General features: G+C 43.5%; 1 protein-coding gene across 2 annotated transcripts in view; it reads right to left on the reverse strand.

Moving 5' to 3' along the window:
• The window catches only part of LOC124795488 (deoxyribonuclease TATDN1), a 31,703-nt gene that overhangs the window by 4,228 nt on the left and 7,680 nt on the right, over positions 1 to 19,795 (reverse strand). For both annotated transcript variants that reach the window (XM_047259535.1, XM_047259534.1), the window contains 3 exons: positions 9,368 to 9,557; positions 9,103 to 9,306; positions 6,844 to 7,047 (listed from right to left, as the gene is read on the reverse strand). In XM_047259535.1, the coding sequence (XP_047115491.1) occupies positions 6,844 to 7,047; positions 9,103 to 9,306; positions 9,368 to 9,557 (598 nt within the window). The remainder of the gene's footprint in view (positions 1 to 6,843; positions 7,048 to 9,102; positions 9,307 to 9,367; positions 9,558 to 19,795) is intronic.

Consider the following 19,795-nt stretch of genomic DNA (forward strand, 5'->3'; position numbering starts at 1 on the left):
CATGGACAGACAGCTTGTTGGGTGTTAAGCACACATTTATTGCAGCTCAGTGGTTGCAACTTAGCTTGTAGATCACATGACTACTTTCACAGGTAGCCCTGCCTTTGATAGGCTAGGTAAAGCCTATGACTGGACTGGAATAGGTGGTGGTGTGAGGATGTGTGGGACAGATATTGCATCTAGGTCTATTACAGGGATCTGAGCCATGAGGCAAGGGGTTGGGAGCAAGGGTTGGGTAGGTTTAGTGGGCGGCGAAATAGCACTGTGGGTGCGTTTGCAAGGAGAGTGGACAGGGCATTCATCATTTGAGGACATGATGAGAGGTAGTCGAAACCCTGGAGGAGAATGTGATTCAGTTGCTCCAGTCCTGGGTGGTGCTGAGTCACAAGGGGAATGATTCTCTGTGGCCGGACAGTGAAACTGAGAGATTAGGCAAAGGAGATCTGTTTCTGTACAAGCTTGGGAATGTAATTTCAGTCTGGGAGACCTCAGCGAGACCCTTGGTGTATTTCAAGAGGAACTGCGCATCACTACAGATATGATGCCCATGGATGGCTAAGCATTATGGAAGGGACTTCTTTGTATGGAGTGGATGGATGGATGGCAGCTGCTGAACTGGAGGTATAGCTGGTGGTTGGAAGGTTTGATATGGACGGAAATACTGATGCAGTGGTAAACATTGAGGAAGGTGGCTTCTTGGGTTGAGGGGGACCAGATGAAGCAAATGGGGGAAAAAAGTGTCAAGAGTCTGGAGAAATTTGAAAAGTGTATCCTCACCTTTGATCCAGATCACGAAGATGTCATCAATGAATCTGAAGCAGGTGACGGGTTTGGGATTGTAGGTGTTTACGAAGGATTCCTCTAGAAGACCCACAAATAGGTTGGCATTGGATGGCATCATGTAGCTGCCCACTGCCATACCATGGATTTGTTAGTAGGTGATACCTTCAAAGGTGAAGTAATTGTGGGTGAGGATATAGTTTGACATGGTGACCAGGAAGGAGGTTGTAGGTTTGGAATCCACTGGGCATTGGGAAAGGTAGGGTTCAAAAGCATCAACACCATGGGCATTAGGGATGTTAGTGTAAAGGGAGGTGGCATCAACAGTGCCAAGCAGGGCATCGTGTAGTAAAAGAACGGAATATGGATGGATGGAGAGGGTTTTAAGGGCGCATGACGGCAAGGTCTTCAGCGCCCGCTCAGTAACAGATTGAGACGGGTGTCAAGAAAAGACTCGGAACAATAAGATAAAACAGAGCGTAAGACACAGGAAACTAGCTTGGAAAAATATGTGCCTACCCACGTAGCAAGTCACTGGAGGAAATGATTTGTGTCTTTTACATAGGAGGGTAGGTTGTGAATAACAGGTTAAAGGTGTTGGTCTGTGAGAGCAGAGATTCTCTCAGTGCGAGCACGGTAATGGGCCACAATGGGGTGTCCTGTGTGGATGGGTTTATGGACTTTAGGAATCATGTAGAAAGTCGGAGTGCAGGACATGGAGGGAGGGGGGGGGGGGGGCACAGTTGGAGTGAGGAGAGAGATAAGACTCTGGGTAGAGGTTCTGGGGTGAGCCTAAGGTTTTGAGGAGAAACTGGAGATCTTGTTGGATTTCTGGAATCACGTCATTGTGGCAGGGTTTGTAGGTGGATGAATCTGACAGCTGGCGGAGTTCTTCCACCAGATCATCCTTGCGCATCAAAACTACAGTGGTGGAGCATTTGTTGGCAGGTACAATTATAAGTTTGGGATCAGTTTTTAGGTGGTGGATTGCAGTTCTTTCTGTGGGTGTAAGGTTAGTTTGCACATTGAGGGATTGGCGAATGATGGTAGGCCAAGGCTCAAGGTTCAGAAATTCTGGAAAGTTAGCAGGGGTCACTTGGAGGCAATGGGGGTGGATCATGGTTGGATGGAGGAGTGAACTGAGTCAAGTAGGGTTCAACATTGGTTTTGAGTTGAGCCTAATTGAAGGGGTTGGTGGCGAAAATGTGTTTTGGAGAAGGAAAGAAAGTCTTGAACAAGTTCAGCATGACTGAATGTAGGAGCGGGGCAAAAGGTAAGGCCTTCGTAAAGGACTGATACTTCTATGGGATTAAGGCTTTTGGAGGAAAGGCTCCTGACTGTTTCAGGCCTGTTTATGTTCTCAATTCTGTATGGTGGTCACGGGGAATTTTATAGGGTGTGGTAAATGTAGTAGGCCAGTAAAACAGGGTTTGTCAGCTATGAAATGATGTGGTGCACATTTGGACACTGTTGTAGAAGTGGTAGACAGTAGCAGTCCAAGGTGGGAGTACAAAGTGAACAAGTTGGAGACTTGTTCAAGGTGGCAGTGTGCATGCTGCACTAGTTCCTGGAGGGCAAGAGATTCAATATGGGAGATGGGATACAGGAATTTGGGATTGCACAGCAGGAGAGTTTTACAGATGGAGAGGAGGTACTGGAAGGAGGTTTGGACCTGATATATGGTTTTGTAGTACTATGTTTGTGACGGTTGAGGACTGGTGGAATCTGAAGAGATGGAGGTCATTGTGGCAGGAGGGGTTGCAGCCGGAGATGGGTAATTTGATAGGAAGGCCATTTGGGAGGATTCCAGAAGCCAGGCAACAACACAGGCACAGTATGTGGCACTGGGTTCTGGCTAGGGATAAGAAAACTTTTCTGTATTGGTGCAGGTGGAACGAACAAGAATCCATGGTGGAGAATAAAAATGCAAAAAATAAATAAATAATGTAGATATACTTGTGAAAAAATATGCAAAAGTGTGCCAAAATACGTGGAAAAAGTCACAGAAAGGATGAAATGGTTGAAATACGGGGAAACAAGATGAAATCTGAGGAAGAACGGCCATTAGCGAAATGCAAAAATGAACTGAAATGGGGCTCATGGCTCCATGTAATAGACCTAGATATGAGAGCTGCCCCACTGCCACATACTCCAGTCCATTCACAAGTATCACTTGTCCTATCAAAGGCAGGAGAACCTGCGAAAGCAATCATGTGATTTACAAGATAAGATGCAGCCACTAAGCTGCAATCTATGTGTGCTTGACAATCAAAAACCTGACTGCCCATGAGAAGCCACCAAAAAAACCAAAGCCAATAAATAGCTGGACCATCCAATTGCTGAGTGTACTGCCCAATTCAATGTTGTTCACTTCAGTGACTGCTTCACAGCCTTCCTATCAACACCAGCTTTTCTGACTTGTGCAGGTGGGAACTCTCCCTGCAAAATATCCAACGTTCCTATAACCCTTTGATTAGTCACTGTCCTTTATCCATTTGTCCCCTTCCCTGCTCCCACTCGAGCACTGCACAGCCTTCTATTCCATCAGTGCCCTATAGTCTTTTCACTTTTCTCCTTTTCCACTTCCTTCCCCCTACCTGCCCTCTGTCTAACTTCCCAACTGCACCTAGCTGTTCTACTCTTCCCCCACCTCATCCCTGTATGTTCCCACAAGCAGCACTTTCCTGCCCCCCACCCCCACCCTACTATCCCATTCCCTCCCATTCAGCCGCCTCCTTCGCCATACCACTCAGATTGCTTTTTCCATCAAGCGTAGTTGCTCGCAGTCTGGCCTCAGCAGCCAGAGAGAGTGGTCATGTGGTTGTGACTAATGTGTGTAATGAAGAAAAAGGCAGATGTGCAGGATACAAGCAAGCAAGACAAAATTTCAAAAAAGCAGAATATGACTTTCTGGAGTGGACTGAGTAAGAAATGAGACAATGAGAGAAACATTGAAAGAGAAGCCATTCTAACAGACTATAGAAAAGACACGGTGGTATGGGCATGTTAGAAAACTTCGAGTTAGCTGGATATAAAAACAGGGCCTTGACGTGGCAGTAAGAGGCAGGAGACATACAGGAAGATGTGAGAAACAGATGTATTGTTGGAGTTAAGGAATGTGCGATTAAGAGAAAAGAACAACAAAAACAACAAGATGATGATGGTGAAAAATGTGGTCACTTTGTACGAGGGTTGACTGAAAAGTAATGTCTCCACCTTCATAACTCTTCAACAGTTGGCAGAATTGGTATGTGGCAGGTACTGGCGTGTTGCACAGCCTCTTCTCTACAGCTACAGTTGGCGGGAAGCCTTAGCATTGAACGGTTGTGTTGTTGCAGTGTAATGTATGGAACCCTGTGAAGACGGCCGGTCAGTGAGATTTAAGCAACATGCAGTCATTGAATTCTTGACAGCTGGAGGTGTCACTTCAAGGGAGACTCATCAGAGAATAAAAGCAGTTTATGGTGATTGTGCTGATGCGAATACTGTGCGTTGGGTGAGTAAGTTTAAAGATGTTGAAGCGGGTACATCTGACCTGCGTGACAAAGAGTTTGATGTCCTGTGACAGCAACCACCAAGTTTCACAAGTAAAATGTGACAGATTGATTCAGAACAATCACCATATCACTCAGAGAGAAATTGCAAGCACAATCGGCATGTCACAAGAACATGTGGATCACATTATTGCTTTGCTTGGCTATCTGAAGATATGTGAACGATAGGTACCCCAGATGATTGAAACGAAAGTGCACATACTTGAAATTTGCCACATTTAGCACTGTCTGACTTTCATCTGTTTCCGATCATGAAAGACAATATGCGGGGACATCACCATGCTTCTGATGAAGACGTTGAGAGAACTGTGAGACTGTGGTTGTGGAAACACAGTGTCAACTTTTTCTGTGACGGCTTCAGAAAACATTTTCATCTCTTGGCAGGAATGTATCCAATTCGCTGGTGATTATGTGGAAAAGTGAATATTGGTAATTAAAGATCACATTCTAAGAATTATTTCTGTGTTTGATTTATTAAAATATTCCCATCCAAATCCAGTTAACAAAGGTGGAGGAATTACTTTTCATTAAACCATCGTATATTATTTTCTGTACACTTCTAAATCATTTACATTTATAGACATTAAGTCATCTATGTCTACAGACATTAAGTCATACTCTGTAAGCAAAAATAAGGTGCATGATGGACAGTACCTAACACCACTACCGTATTTACTCGAATCTAAGCCGCACTCGAATCTAAGCCGCACCTGAAAAATGAGACTCGAAATCAAGGAAAAAAAAAATTCCCGAATCTAAGCCGCACCTGAAATTTGAGACTCGAAATTCAAGGGGAGAAAAAAAGTTTTAGGCCGCAGCTTCAAATCGAAACAAAGTTGGTCCATTGTAATATGAGACACAATTTAGGTCGAATGAAAGACGATACAGCTACAATAGTTTGGTTCGAGTCGTAAGCTTAGCAGTTAAGCTTTACCAGGTAGCCATTGCTATGCGTCAGGCGCTCCGTCCGTATTTATACGGGTACCCTTCCTTTTTCACGTGCTTCGTCTGGTTTGAATCGATTGCTTATTTTGCTTTGATCTGATAAGTGCCGTTTTCTTTGTTATAGGTGTTTACGTCACTCTAAGCTGAAAATGCATTACTGTACTGCGTCATGCATTGTTTGTCGCATTCTGATAGTGCGTGTTTACGGCCTGTCGCCGCCCGCGGCATGGCTTGCTTTTGTGCGCGCTACCGCCGCTTACGATTTAAAAAAAAAAAAAAGAGGAATTGTCTCATTGGCGAAACAATGGCAAGCGACTGCTACTTGTTGTTACTTACACTGCTGCTTTCTTTGATAATGATCAACAAGAACCAAATAATAGACTGCGTATGATAGAACATGTTCTGAATGAGAGTTAGGCGAAAATTTTTCTCCGTTTGAAAATCTTTGCGGCCGCTTCTTTAGTACATCAAATTCTGCACAGAAATTAATCATTTTAGATTTAAAAATCTGGTCAGTTGCCGTGCTTCATTTCTGACTGTATCACTATTAGGCATAAAAATAATACGAATATAAACAGGACACGATACGTATTTTCTTCCGCGTTTGCTGTTGTCTCACTCTAGTTTCGTAGTTTATTAGGCAGACAGGATTTAAATGAGATAGCAACAAACACGAAAGAATACATGGCAAAATGTTTATATTCGTATTATTCTTATGGTGAAGAGAATACTGCATGTGATTCACATTTCATCAGGTTCCTATTAGCAACAGTCTTGCCAGTCGAATTTTCGTAGTACATTGAAATTCTGCTACTTTTGAAGATGAACAATACAGAATTTGTATTTACTTCGTTGGATAATGTATGAAAATGCAGTGGTCGAAACTCGGGGCGGAGAAAAAAAAGCTCGTCTTCCACCTTTTTTTTTATTTATTTACTGACGCAGAGGTTTTGGCGCCAGTATTTATCTCGTTGCCTACAAAGCATGCCTGTGTAGCGCTATGTATACTCGACGGCAGAAGTTTGTTGTGACGGCACCTACCAACATTTTTCAGAACTTCCGCTTGCTTTGCACTCGATTCTAAGCCGCAGGCGGTTTTTTGGATTACAAAAACCGGAAAAAAGTGCGGCTTTTATTCGAGTAAATACGGTACTTGTTATTCCATTTCCTGTCCCACTCACAAATGGAGCGAGGGCAAAGTGAATGTCTATATTCCTCTGGACGAGTCCCAATTTAAAAATTAAAGTTTTCTGTCTAATATCTCACTTTCAGTTATCTGTGGTTTCTAAAATGATAAATATCATAATGGAAAGTCCCACAGGGAATATAAATAATGGAAGGAGTAGAGGTAGCAGCTGAGACACTGATCAACTGATAGGCACCAGTAACACTGCCTGTGCTAAACAACTCTGGAGAATACCATTCAAAAGCTTTAACTCAGTTTTATGTTCTTATTGGCTGCTCAATTATCCAACTACATGCTGAGATGTTGGGTTTACTACTGCCATTACTTAAATTGTTAGATAATTACATAAAATATTACGAATTTTTTCGTAGGACTCACACAATATTTGCAGGTTCATTCCTATCTTTAACCATATTTCCTGCTTGCCACTTCTCTTTCTTAACAGAGGGAAATGTAGTTTTTATATAGCGGGACCCAGCATGTGATGGTCGCACGCCACACCAAGGACAGTCTGTTTCCAGTAAGAGACGGTCACTAGGAATATCAGCAACTGTCTTCAGGTTGTCTTCTGTCTTCAGTGAGCTACAGAATTATAATAAAAAGCACAAGACTGATTACATAACCAAATACATGACATATACAAAATACTAAAAACATCTGACTAAAATTATACAAACACTGAAAAATTACAATTCATTAGGTACAGCTATACTTTGATGCAAAACTTATCACAATACATTTCTAAAAATGCTTCAAACTGTGAATAATAATTGAAATACATGAAGACGAATAGCACGATCAAGCAAAGTAGGTTTCTAGAGCAACAGTGACACACAGCAAGTACAGTCAGCTGTGTTGAACAAGGGGGGGGGGGGGGGGGGGGGGGGTATGTGGTGGCACACTCTTGTGTTGGATGTTTATGTTTTGACTCGCTATTAACGACTCATTTGATGTTGTGGGCTGACTGTGTCAGATTGTTATTGGAAGTTCCTGCCCATTTGCTAGTGATTTAGTTTGATTTTGTGTGTTGTGGCTGATGAGTTCATCTTTGTGTTTGGTATTAATGGTGCTCTGTGTATCTTATGGTCAGAGATTTAATACTATTTTTTTCATCAATTATCAATGACAGAAATTTAAGAATAGGTGAGTAGGTTATTACTTGTTGAGGTGGGTGAAGATATGTTACCTACGATCCTGTTCCTACACTTACTTATACTCATTGCAGATGATTTTGTTTTCTTTTGTTTCTTTAGGTTGTGTGTGTGTGTGTGTGTGTGTGTGTGTGTGTGTGTGTGTGTGTGTGAGGGGCAGCTCTGATTGGTAGGTATTCTTTTGTGGTTCTTGTTTTTTATTGTGATGTGTATGGTACGTGTCTATGATTATAGTTGTTTCTGAATATCAAAATTGGTGATCTTTGGAGTTTTCATAAATTTTGTGGATTTTTTGTTAGTGTTTGGTAACTGTATTGAATTGTGGTTGATAGGTATCATGGATATTGGTTTACCATCACTGGTTAGTTCATGTTTTTCGCATTAGTTATGAGAGTGAGTTTTAGTTTGTTTTATTGCAGACTTAGTTTTAGATAAGACAGGGTAGATGAACGTAATGGATAATGGAATGACTGTTGGTTCTTGGTGCTGAAGGCTTTGTTTTAGCTGCCATATACATCAAGCAAAATTTTCTGTATCAGGTTTCAGAGTCACATGTGGGTTTTTTGGTGCTGAGGGATATGTTCGAGCTGTTTAGATCAAGTGAAATTTGTGAACCAGGTTACTGAGTTTTGTGTGGGTTACTAATATCATGATCTCCATTTGAGCTACATACGCAAGCAAAATTTTTTGATATCACTCCTTTTTTTCCCTTTTCCCCCTGCATTTTCTGGTTTTTTTGAATGCTGAGAATTTCGTGTGCTTCATTATTGGGTTAATATTTGTTTTGGAAAGGTGTCATTGTTCTTAATGTTGTATATTTAGTCTGCCCCTGCCCAAAACCTTCTACTTCTCATGGTTAACCCATTAATTTCGTTCTACCGCTGGAGTTAAATATTTCACATATTATATATGTTCGTTTGTGGTTATAATGTGTGATGTCATGGTTTCCACATTGTATAGTCTTGAAATAGGGGTGTTACCATCTTGATGATGTCACGGGTCAAAGCAGACAGGCGGAATCAAAACTTTTGGTTTTGCTCACTTCTGTATTCCTCTTAACAGAAAGAGAAAACACACTATTTCAAGTTATTATAACTGCTACATTTTCAGTGTGTATTATGTACATGACCACCTTCATCTCTCTCACATCACATTACAACACCATGAAGTGCTGTCCTCATTGCCAGATCTACATTTTGCTTCCCTCGGCAACAATGTTGGTACCAGAATATGGAGAACATTAATCGAAACATTGTATTTCCAGCTTCATTCTTTATCAACTACATAGCAGTGTAAAAGTGTGTAATGAGTATATTATTTGCATCACCATACAATAACTTAAAATGTATTGTGGCATAATGCAGAACAACATCTTTGTTTAAAAAGTAAAGCGGAAAAGTTTCAAAAAGTTCTAAAACAATACATATAGATTTGTGTCAAATCAATAGCTGAATAAAAAAATATAATGGTACAAAATTGTTCTCACCAGCCATTTATACCTATATAGTATCCAAGCTCAAGGAAGGCCTTTGCCTCTTCTTTCGTGCCATCGAACGAGTGAACGACACCACCCATCAGGCCATCTCTGTGTTTCTGGAGGATCTCTATCATGTCCGATGCAGCATTACGACAATGAAGAAACAATGGCAGCTTGATGGATTCACACATGGCCAACTGTTTTTCAAAATATCTATTTCAATGTATATACACACTGTGTATTAAAGAAATGTAATTTTGAGTATCTGAAGTACCTGTATTGAGTTTCCTTCTGACAAAATTCTAATCTGTCATAGTCCAAGCCACATTCTCCAATGGCTACAACTTTCCTCTTATTTTGAATAGCAAGTTCCTGAAGACTGTTCAGATATTCATTGGGGTCTCCAAATTTTTCAAATTCTACACAGCGAGTTGGATGACAACCCACAGTGCTGAATAATCTTTCTACAACAATGTAAGCAAATTTGTACATTTCAAAAGTATATTTGTTTGTAAAAATCTTAAGTTTTACAGCAATTTTCTCAAAAAAGTGATGGTTGGTACCTACATCTCTATTATACTTAGCACCTCCCTACATTAATTTTCAAATGACTATCAGATCAGTAACCCATAGAAACCAGTCCAGTATATGGTGAAATGTGCTTCTCATATTGGTACAATTTTAGGAATTTGAATCATAACATTGATTTTATGTGGGTCAGCAACCTGGTGCAAGTCTTTCAATTGGAAAATAGTGAAGTTTAAGAAACGTAAATAGAAATATGATCCCCAAACTACAGAAATGCAACATCCTACTCACATACTCCAAATTTTTGCATGTATATACTGATGAAAAATTGAATGGGAATAAGCATATTACTGAGCTTCTCAAATAATAAAGTTCAGCTACTTTTGCTCCTCATGTGATTTCCAGTCTTGCAAAGATACTAATCAACTTCCTGACATATTTTGATTCAATAATATATTATGGAGTGCTTTTCTGGGTAACTTCATGACTTAGAAATAGAATACTGATAGCACGAAAGCCACCAGGAAGAATAATATGTGGTCTACACCTGTGGTCATTACTTAGGTTCCTTTCCAAGGTGTTCCGCATTTTAACTGTGCCATCACAATACATATATTTGCTAGTAAAATTCATCATAAATAATCAATCACAATTTGAGAAGAGGAGTGATGTCTGTACCAAAAACCTAGGTGAAAAAATGACCTATATTATCCATTATTAAAGCTGTCAGTGACTCAGAAAGGAGTTCAATATGTAGCACCAAAAATTTTTAATCGTTTGCCCAGTGACAAACTGTCTAATAAGTAGCAAAGCAAGTATTAAATCAAACCTAAATTCATGTCTCCTGGACAACAACTCCCATTCCATGGATGAATTTCTCTTTAAAAACTGGCAGACAGGGAAAAAACATCTTACTTTTTAGTGTATTTGGATGAGCAGTACTAGAAAATAATGTGCTCATTAATGTTAACACTAATCATGTATACATACCCTATAAACTGACTTGTTCCACATCATCTTGGTAAATGAATCATTCAAATGATATATGCAATATGTAACTAACTAGCTAGAAAATGTTGAACACAAACCACATGCCATTCCTGGTGAACCTTCAAATCACTGAGTGGTGAAGTCTGGGTTAAAGACAGACTGATAAAATCTATGGTCTGACCAGGACTTGATTCCACTTCTTCTGGTTTCCAGTGTGTGTGTGTGTGTGTGTGTGTGTGTGTGTGTGTGTGTGTGTGTGTATGAAAAGAGGGGGAAAGAGACCAAACTACGAGGTCATCAGTCCCTTGTACCGAATAAAACAACGCCACAAGCGTGAGAATATAATAAACGAGACTGACAACTCTAAACAGAATGAAATGGAAAATCACAAGAACAATGAAGGGCAACAAACATGTAAATGCACAAAAGGGGACAAGAAAACCACAGAAACACAAGAAACGGCCGAAGATATTAAAACAACAAAGCAGATTACCATGGTTGGTTAACCATGAGAATAAAAAAGGAGAAGCCAGCCACTCTGCAACACATTAAAACCTCCACCCTAGAAGCACTAGGGTAGAGGACACAGAGGGACAAAGGACATGCACTAAAACTTAGATCAAATGATAAAACCCACCCTGACGAATAAAACATAAAACTAAATCAGCCGATGGTGTTGTCAGATAAACGAGTCCGGTAAACCAAGATTTCATCACTGGGCAGTCAAAGTGGGACAGTGCACCAGAATATGGGTCACTGTCAACCGGGCACCGCACAGACACTCAGGCAGGTCTTCACGGTGCAGGAGGTAACCGTGGGTCACCCAAGCATGGCCAATGCAGAGCCAGGAGAGGACAACTGATTCCCTGTGAGAGGCCTGCATGGAAGTCTTCCACACATTCATAGTCTTCTTAATGAGACGCAGTTTGCTGTGTGTACTGTTATGCCATTCCGTCTTCCAAAGCCGAAAAACCCTCTAGCGTAAATCAGAAAGCAGATCAGGTTCAGAGATGCTCATCTTCTGAAGCGGTCTCCACGTAGCCTGTCAGCAAGTTCGTTGTCTGGGATGCCGACATGTCCTGGGGTCCACACAAACACCACTGAATGACAGGACCAGTCCAGGGCATATATGGACTCCTGGATGGACGCTACCAAAGGATGGCAAGGGTAGCACAGGTTGATAGCTTGTAGGCTGCTCAAGGAGTCAGTACACGGAAGAAGCGATTCCCGGGGGCATGAACGGATATACTGAAGTGCATGAAAGATGGCCACCAGTTCTGCTGTGAATACACTGCAGCCATCGGGCAAGGAATGCTGTTCAAAACGGCATCTGTGGACGTAGGCGAAGCCAACATGACCATCAGCCGTCGAGCCGTTGGTGTAAACCACTTCAGAGCCCCAGAACATGTCAAGAATAGAGAGGAAGTGACAGTGGAGACCGGCAGGAGTAACTGAGTCCTTAGGGTCATGCCAAAGGTCCACACAAATCTGTGGCCTAGGTGTACACCATGGAGGTGTATGCGGACGGACCTGGATGAGACGTGGTAAAGGGAAGGAATCCAGTTCAGACAGAAGGGATCGCACGCGAAGCGCAATCGTTAGTCCAGACCTGGGCCACCGATGTGGGAGATGATCTGCCACAGGCGGAAAAAGGAGATGGTGACTTGGATGCTCAGGAGAACTACAAATGTGTGCAACATAACTGACGAGCAGTTGTGCACGTCAGATCTGCAATGGAAGGACTCCAGCCTTCACCATGACAATCATCACCAGACTTGTTCAAAAAGCTCCCGTCGCTAGGTGAAAACCACAGTGGTGCACTGGATCGTGTACACACAACACTGAGGGAGCCACTGAATTATAAGCCAGACTCTCATGGTCAAGGCGGGACTGACCAAGGGCTTTGTAGAGCTGCAACAGAGTAGAGCGATCTGCACCGCAGCTGGTGTTGCTCAGGCAGCGGAGGGCATTGAGGTGCTGCCAGTACTTCCACTTAAGCTAACGAAGGTGAGGCATCCAAGTCAATCGGACATTGAAAACCAGTCCTAAGAATTGATATGTCTCCACTACAGTGAGTGGATCATCATGAAGGTAAAGTTCTGCTTTCGGAGGAACAGTATGATGTTGACAGAAGTGCATGACACGCGACTTAGTGGCCGAAAACTGGAAGCCGTAATGAGTGAGAGCCCATGACTGCAGCCTGTGGATGGCTCCCTGTAGGCGCTGCTCAGCAACACCAGTACTGGTGGAGCAGTGCGAAATCCAGAAGTTGTCTGCGTACAGAGGGGGTGAGACAGACAACCCTATAGCTGCTGCTAGACCATTAATGGCCACTAAAAATAGTGATACACTCAGTACAGAGCCCTGAGGGACCCCATTCTCCTGGATATGGGGGGGGGGGACTATGGGAGACACCAACTTGGACACGGAAAGTATGGAGTGACAGGAAATTCTGGATAAAAATCGAGAGCAAGCCTTGGCGTCTGGAAAAGGCTGTTCGGATGGCAGACTCTAGAGACACAAGATTATCAGTGGTAGAGTGCTCCTAGCGGAAGCTGCCCTGACATGGAGCCAGTAGGCCACATGACTCCAGGACCCAATCCAACCGCCGACACACCACATGTTCCAGCAGCTTACAAACAACGTTGGTGAGGCTAATGGTCCGATAGTTATCCACATCAAGTGGGTTTTTACCAGGTTTGAGCACCGGAATGATGGTGCTCTCACGTCATTGTGATGGAAAGATGCCACAGCACCAGATCCGGTTGAAGATGATGAGGAGATGGCGCTTTTAGTCAGATGAGAAATGTTTAATCATCTTTCTGTGGATCCGATCCGGGCCAGGAGCTGTGTCGGGGCAATGTGCAAGTGTGCTGAGGTGCTCCCACTCCGTAAATGGGGCATTATAGGGTTCACTGTGGCGTGTAGTGAATGAGAGGACTTTCCTTTCCGTCTGCCGTTTGAGGGTGCAAAAGGCTGGGGGGTATTTCTCTGACATAGAAGCTTGAGCATAGCGTTCAGTAAAGTGCTCGGAAATCGCATTTGCGTCGGTACATAGCACGCCATCGATGGTAATGATACATGGCACCCAATGGTCGGCACGTACCTCTCCCAGCAATCCTGTTCCTTGTTCTTGCGGGTCATCTTTTTCGATTTCTCGCACTGTTCCTTGGGTTTCCCTGGCTGGGAGAACTTCACTGAATCAGTCTCCAAGACTGAGGATGAGCGTGAAACCCTACGGCCAGCTGATTTTGGGGTCTTTAGCCACTGACGGGTGTCATCTTTCCCACTAGCAGAAACCTGGGAAGGGAGTGGCCGAAGGGACCCCTTCCTAGCAAGAGGAGCCAAAAAAGCCTTACGCTTCTCTGGCTCAGAAGTGGGGATTGAAATCCCCAGTGGTTGGGGGAGGGGGGGGGGGGGAGGAGGTGTTGCTCCCGAAGTACGTGGGCAAGTGTAGTCTCCTGGTTCTGAGAGGCAGCAAGAATTTGAGGAACTGATGGGGCGACAATTGTTCTCGTAGCGGCGGCATATGGGGAGGTCATAGCCAGAGAATGTAGGTGCTCAAATTTCCTCTTAGCCTCAGTGTAGGTCAGTCGGTCCAGGGTCTTATATTCAGGATTTTCTTCTCTTTCTGTAAAATCCTGCAGTCTGGCGAGTGAGTTGAATGATGCTCTCCGCAGTTGACACAGATGGGAGGCAGGGCACAGTATTGGGATGCAATGGACGTCCACAGTCTTGACAGATGGTGCTGGAAGTACAGTGGGAAGACATATGGCCGAACTTCCAGCATCGGTGAAGGGATATATGGCTTGACGTCACAGCGGTCGACTATCACCTTGACCTTCTCAGGCAATGTGTCACCCTTGAAGGCCAAGATGAAGGCACTGGTTATCCCTCAGACCCCGACGGACGCACCGGACGAAATGAAAATATCTCCGCCCTAAATTGGTGTGCAGCTCGTCGTCAGACTGCAAAAGAAGGTCACTGTGGAATATAATACCCTGGACCATGTTTAAGCTCTTATGAGGTGTGATGGTAACAGAAACATCCCCCAACTTGCCACAAGCAAGTAATGCCCATGACTGGGCAAAGGATGCTGTTTTTATCAAGACTGACCCAGAGCGCAGTTCAAAATCCACAGGCTACCACAGCAGGTGGAGGCCACAATCCATACTGGGGCCTGAGGCTGTAGGCAGCAAGAGGACGGCAGAGGGTGCAGAGGATGTGGCAACGGCGAGGCATACACTTCAGGATAAAGATGTCAGTGGCGTGGTGGATCGCTTTTGTGATGCGGGCTACCAACTGCTGGATGCTGTTGCGGCATTCAAACACCGTCATCTGGCTGAACAGCATTCAGCTGGCTCTGCTGATCATCCATCATGGCTGTGTTCTTTCAGGGACGGCTCCATCCAGTAGACGTGTTCAGAGTGGGAACTGGTCACCAGAATGAAGGTCATCAATGACTTCCCACTGATCAGAGTCCTCAAGGGCTGGAGAGCAGAATGAGCAGTTGATGGATGAGGACGACTCAGTAGTAGTAGTAGTAGTAGTAGTAGTACAGAAATGAGTGGGAGTCCCTGTGTTGAGGATGCACAGCTCCTGAGGTGTTGAGGTGTCGTGGTGCTCTCCAAACTCTGACCCTGAGGGCAAGTAGGGGTTGAGGCCCACAATACATAATGGACATTGAAGTCTCCCAGTAAGAGAAATGGTCGGGGGAGTTGTAGGAGTGGTGCACATTATTGACAAATCCAGCAATTCCTCCCTTAGCTCTTTCCTCAGTCAGGTCATCATTGCAATGGATGGTACAGCCTCATAGTACAGGGGCATCAGATGATTTAAAATGCACTTCCTGTCAAAACCAAGCACAGGGGCATTCTTGTGTTAGGTATTTAAGTTCCTCCACATGTGTCCTGAACCCATTAATGTTCCACTGTAGTATGGAAACCATTTATCACGGTGGTTGCACTTTCACCCTGTCTTTCTGTCAGGGAGGACTGCCCACAATGGGTGCAGGCTTACTCTTTGGGCGAGATGAGTGCCCCCCAGACTGACCCAAGGTCCATAGGTTCGAAGACGAATCATGAATGACGTCAGATAGAAGGATGTTGACACTGCCAGACTGTTTACTTCCCATCCCAGTCAGTGATTGATGATTTGCCTTTGATTTTTTAGCTTTGGGAGGCTTTGGAGTCAAAACTGCAGCAGAGGTAGCAGCAATGGACTAGACCAAGCCATGGGAGGGGCAGGTAGCCCTGCAACGTCGGCAACCATGGCCCTTTCTGAAGAGATTTTTTAAAAGATGAAGGAAATGAGGTAGCGTGTGTGTTTGTGTGTGTGTGTGTGTGTGTGTGTGTGTGTGTGTGTTTTGGGGACCAGGGGGGAGGGGAGGAGAGGGGGGGGGGCAGCATGGCCTTCTACATCTTTTTGGCCTCACCACACAGGAACAGGATGTGCTTCGTTGTTCTGCAGTCTCTACTCTAGACAGCATGATCCCCAGAGCAGTTCAGCAGTTCACACACTTCAGAGGAGACAAACAACAGACTGCTTTGTGGACAGCTTTTCCACATTTGTCACAAATAGCTTCTCCCTTACATCCTAAGGTGGTGGGCCCAAAGCACTGGCATTTAAAACTGCATATTGAGTTGGAGACATAGGGCCACATGCTGAAGCAATGGATACCCCCTTCACGTGCTCTGGGAATGTCGTGCTACTGAACTTGCTAGAAGATTCCCTTCTTTTGCTAAACTACAAAAAGCACTTTCTGACATACAGCATGGATTCTGTTACAAAAAATGGAAGTACCCACAAGAAATTTAGAATCTGGAGGACTTGTCACATGAGATCTCTTACATTGCGTGTTGATACCTACCAGCAGCCACCCATACCACTGAAAGGTGAAGGAGGAGATTTCAAGTTTCTATCTTGGTCCCTCGAGCAGCTAGGGAAATAAGGGTCCACTTGTCAGAACCCCACTTGCCTGAGTAATCTTATACAACCTAGATGCAGCAGCTTCCCCAGAAGTTGCCCACTAATGACTGTTCTACCTCAACAGCATTGCATCTCACTGGCACACAGCAAACCTTGAGACGTGTGGTTTTTATACATGTATATATCTTGTAATCCAGGTGGTCAAGTAAGATCTTCATTCCCTATGAGACACAATGTTCCACTGCCATGCTGAAGCATGCCCAGAGTTTACAGTGACTGAGGACTGACAGTGCTTACCAGTCCCCAGCCTTGTAACCCCGGTGTCACAAAGCCCGTACCTTGCAAATGAATGCTGAGCCCCAAAGGGCTACAAATTTTATATCAGATGTGTTGAAGCAGTGGTGTCACCTGCTTCATATCTGAAAACTTTGCACTAGCCGTTTCGATCCACAAGTGAATGGGTGTGCAGAGTTTCTAAAACGTTCTTTACGTAAATAATCAGCATGACAATTGAGAGACATATCTTCAATATGTCATCTCCACAAGTAATTGTGAAGTACACATAGGTACAGCCCTTTCACAATATGGGGTGGTATAGTGTAGGAACATGCCATCTCCTTTCAAGGTTCTGAAACCTAAATTAGGTGCTAATGATGAATTGGTGAACAAGTGTGCAATGGTTAAGAGAGGTTAGGCAAAAGGTTGTCAGGAATGGCTGTGGCAATGTACTGGGAAACTGTCGCTATACTGAGGTGGCCGGCAGGGTTTAGTGACAAACCCTTATATACTATTGAACACAACACAGAAGTTTTTAACTAAGTATCATGGTGCATACCAAGTGATAGAGGTGAAATCACTGATACACGTGAAGGTGCAGCTTCCAACGGAGACATTATTATTCATGTCAGCCAAGTCAAAACCATTCAGTGGAGTGGCAAACACTTTGCCACAGATTCCATCACTGCAGGTGATAGACAATATGAGACCGAAGAAGCCAGTAGTTAAGAATGATTAGAATACATGCAGCATGCCATATGATCTAAGACTGCATGATAGGTAAACAGTATTTAGTTTCTTTTATCTCAATATGCATTTTTGTCTTGTTTCTGAACCACTGGGGTTCATACTACTGTGTTTTGGCAGTTTGTTTCTTGTTTTGTGCTGATTAGGTTAGGAGTTGATATTATTATATTTTTTATAGCGTTCTTCTTATGCATCTGCATTTTTTAATAAGGGAGGGAAAGTGATGAGAAGTTATTCATATCAACCAAGTCAATTCTTTCAGTGGAGGGGTACACGCTCTGCCACAGATTCCATCACTGCAGGTGACAGACAATACAAGAGCAAAGGAGTCAGTAGTTAAGAATGATCAGGATACATGCAGTGCAGTTGGTGTGCCAGCAGGGTCAGCTAGAAATAATTTGGCAATCTTGCTGATGCTACACCTCTTCCAGAGGGAAGAAGTGGTGGATTACAGAACCAGCCTGTTGAATCTAGAGTAGTGTTCTCAAGGCAAGAGGATATATTGTTAACAAATCATCGATCAGCGTTTATACCAACTTTCAATGTCTGGAAGGTATCTTTTTGGAACTGTAGGAAGAGGTACAGAAAAATGAGAATTCTAGCAGAAGTTCACCAATAATACTGCAGATTACAGCTCTTATAGTAAACAGAGGGAGTAGGTGACTGACCTGATACTGATAGCACTAGTTTGGAAAAAGAGAAGATGGGTAAATGCATGTGTGAAACTGTTGGAAACAGTGTTTGTGACAGCAGACAACGGCGATATTCATAATTTGAACAACACGGTGGGGCAGGTGCAAATGGTAGCGCACGCTACTAAGTACAAGGTAGACTTTCGGCCTACTAAACTGGTCAACATTTAGCAGAATGCACTGCATAATGTGAGGATGGTATGAGAGTTGGCAACAGAGTTGATGCAATATACAAAACGCACAAAGTAGAATGTAAATAGTGATCTAGAAAGGTACAGAACCAATAGAACACACAGGATGGGTGAGTAGCTGTAGCCAGATTACCATGGGTTTTGGTGGAAAGTATAAATGATGCAAGGTTAGAAGCAACTACATTGCAGGGAGCTCTATTCCATGCCATAGACAGGCAATTGAGCTCCACACTATTGCCACTGCAGTAGTTTCTACCTGACTGCGGAGAGCCCAAAAGTTATTGCACATAACAGAACCAACTGAAGTCAGTTTGACACCGTTTTATCACAGGTCAGTAATCGAAGACATTATGGAAGGCAAAAGGTTGCATGTGTTGGTAAATTTTCCAGCTGCAGGCTTGAATGCACAATATCAATGTTTTACTATATGCCTTAGCTTGTGAAACGTTGTGCAGCATGAAACTGGGTACAGGTATGAACCAGTGGAGTACTAATGGTCTTTGAAAACGGGGAAATTGATTTTCTAAGGTCCTTTGAAGAGCTGTGGTGTTTCCAGCAAGAGAGTAGCATGGTCTGTCCAGCAAGGGCGGTTTGGACTAACACACAGGCATATGAGATGCAGCTGTTCCTGTGGAAATCTGAAGCAACAGAGTATCCAAGTACTAACCCCTATCCACATTTTCGGAGAATGTGCGCACACTGGATTTATTTGGTATTCGCTCCACAGGTTGTAACTCTGAATTGTTATGAGAAGGGGAGCCGGAGGGTTCGATTAAGATGAGAATAAGTAACAGTGGCATTCCCACAAATGGTACAGTTTGTGACACAGCCAGAAAAATCTTCCACTTCCAGCCACAGCCTTTGCTGTTTGGCCACAGAAGAGATTGAAGATGCTGTCAGTTCAGAATTTTAGATATTTGGAGGAGGAGGAGATTAGTGTTTAATGTCCCGTCAACAATGTGGTCGTTAGCTACAGAGCACAACCTCAGATTAGGGAAGGACAGAGAAGGAAATCAGCCATGCCCTTTATAAGGAACCATTCCGGCATTTGCCTGAAGCAATTTAGGGAAATCACATGAAACCTAAATCAGAATGGCTGGATGCAGGTTTCAACCTTTATCCTCTCAAATGCGAGTCCAGTGTGCTAAACACTGCATCACCTCATTTGGTTTAACTTTTTGAATGATAGCATCACAGAAGAGGCATATTTCTGTCAGAACAGGTGTTGCAACACATTCAGCAGTACTAAGAGGAGCTGCATAACTACATTGTGAATATAAGCATTTCAGCTACCAGTACTGCAGCAACTCTGCTCAACATTTGTGTCATTTGTATTTTTTGCAAAACACA

The sequence above is a fragment of the Schistocerca piceifrons genome, chromosome 4 (assembly GCF_021461385.2).
Source record: "Schistocerca piceifrons isolate TAMUIC-IGC-003096 chromosome 4, iqSchPice1.1, whole genome shotgun sequence".
Lineage (NCBI taxonomy): Eukaryota > Metazoa > Arthropoda > Insecta > Orthoptera > Acrididae > Schistocerca > Schistocerca piceifrons.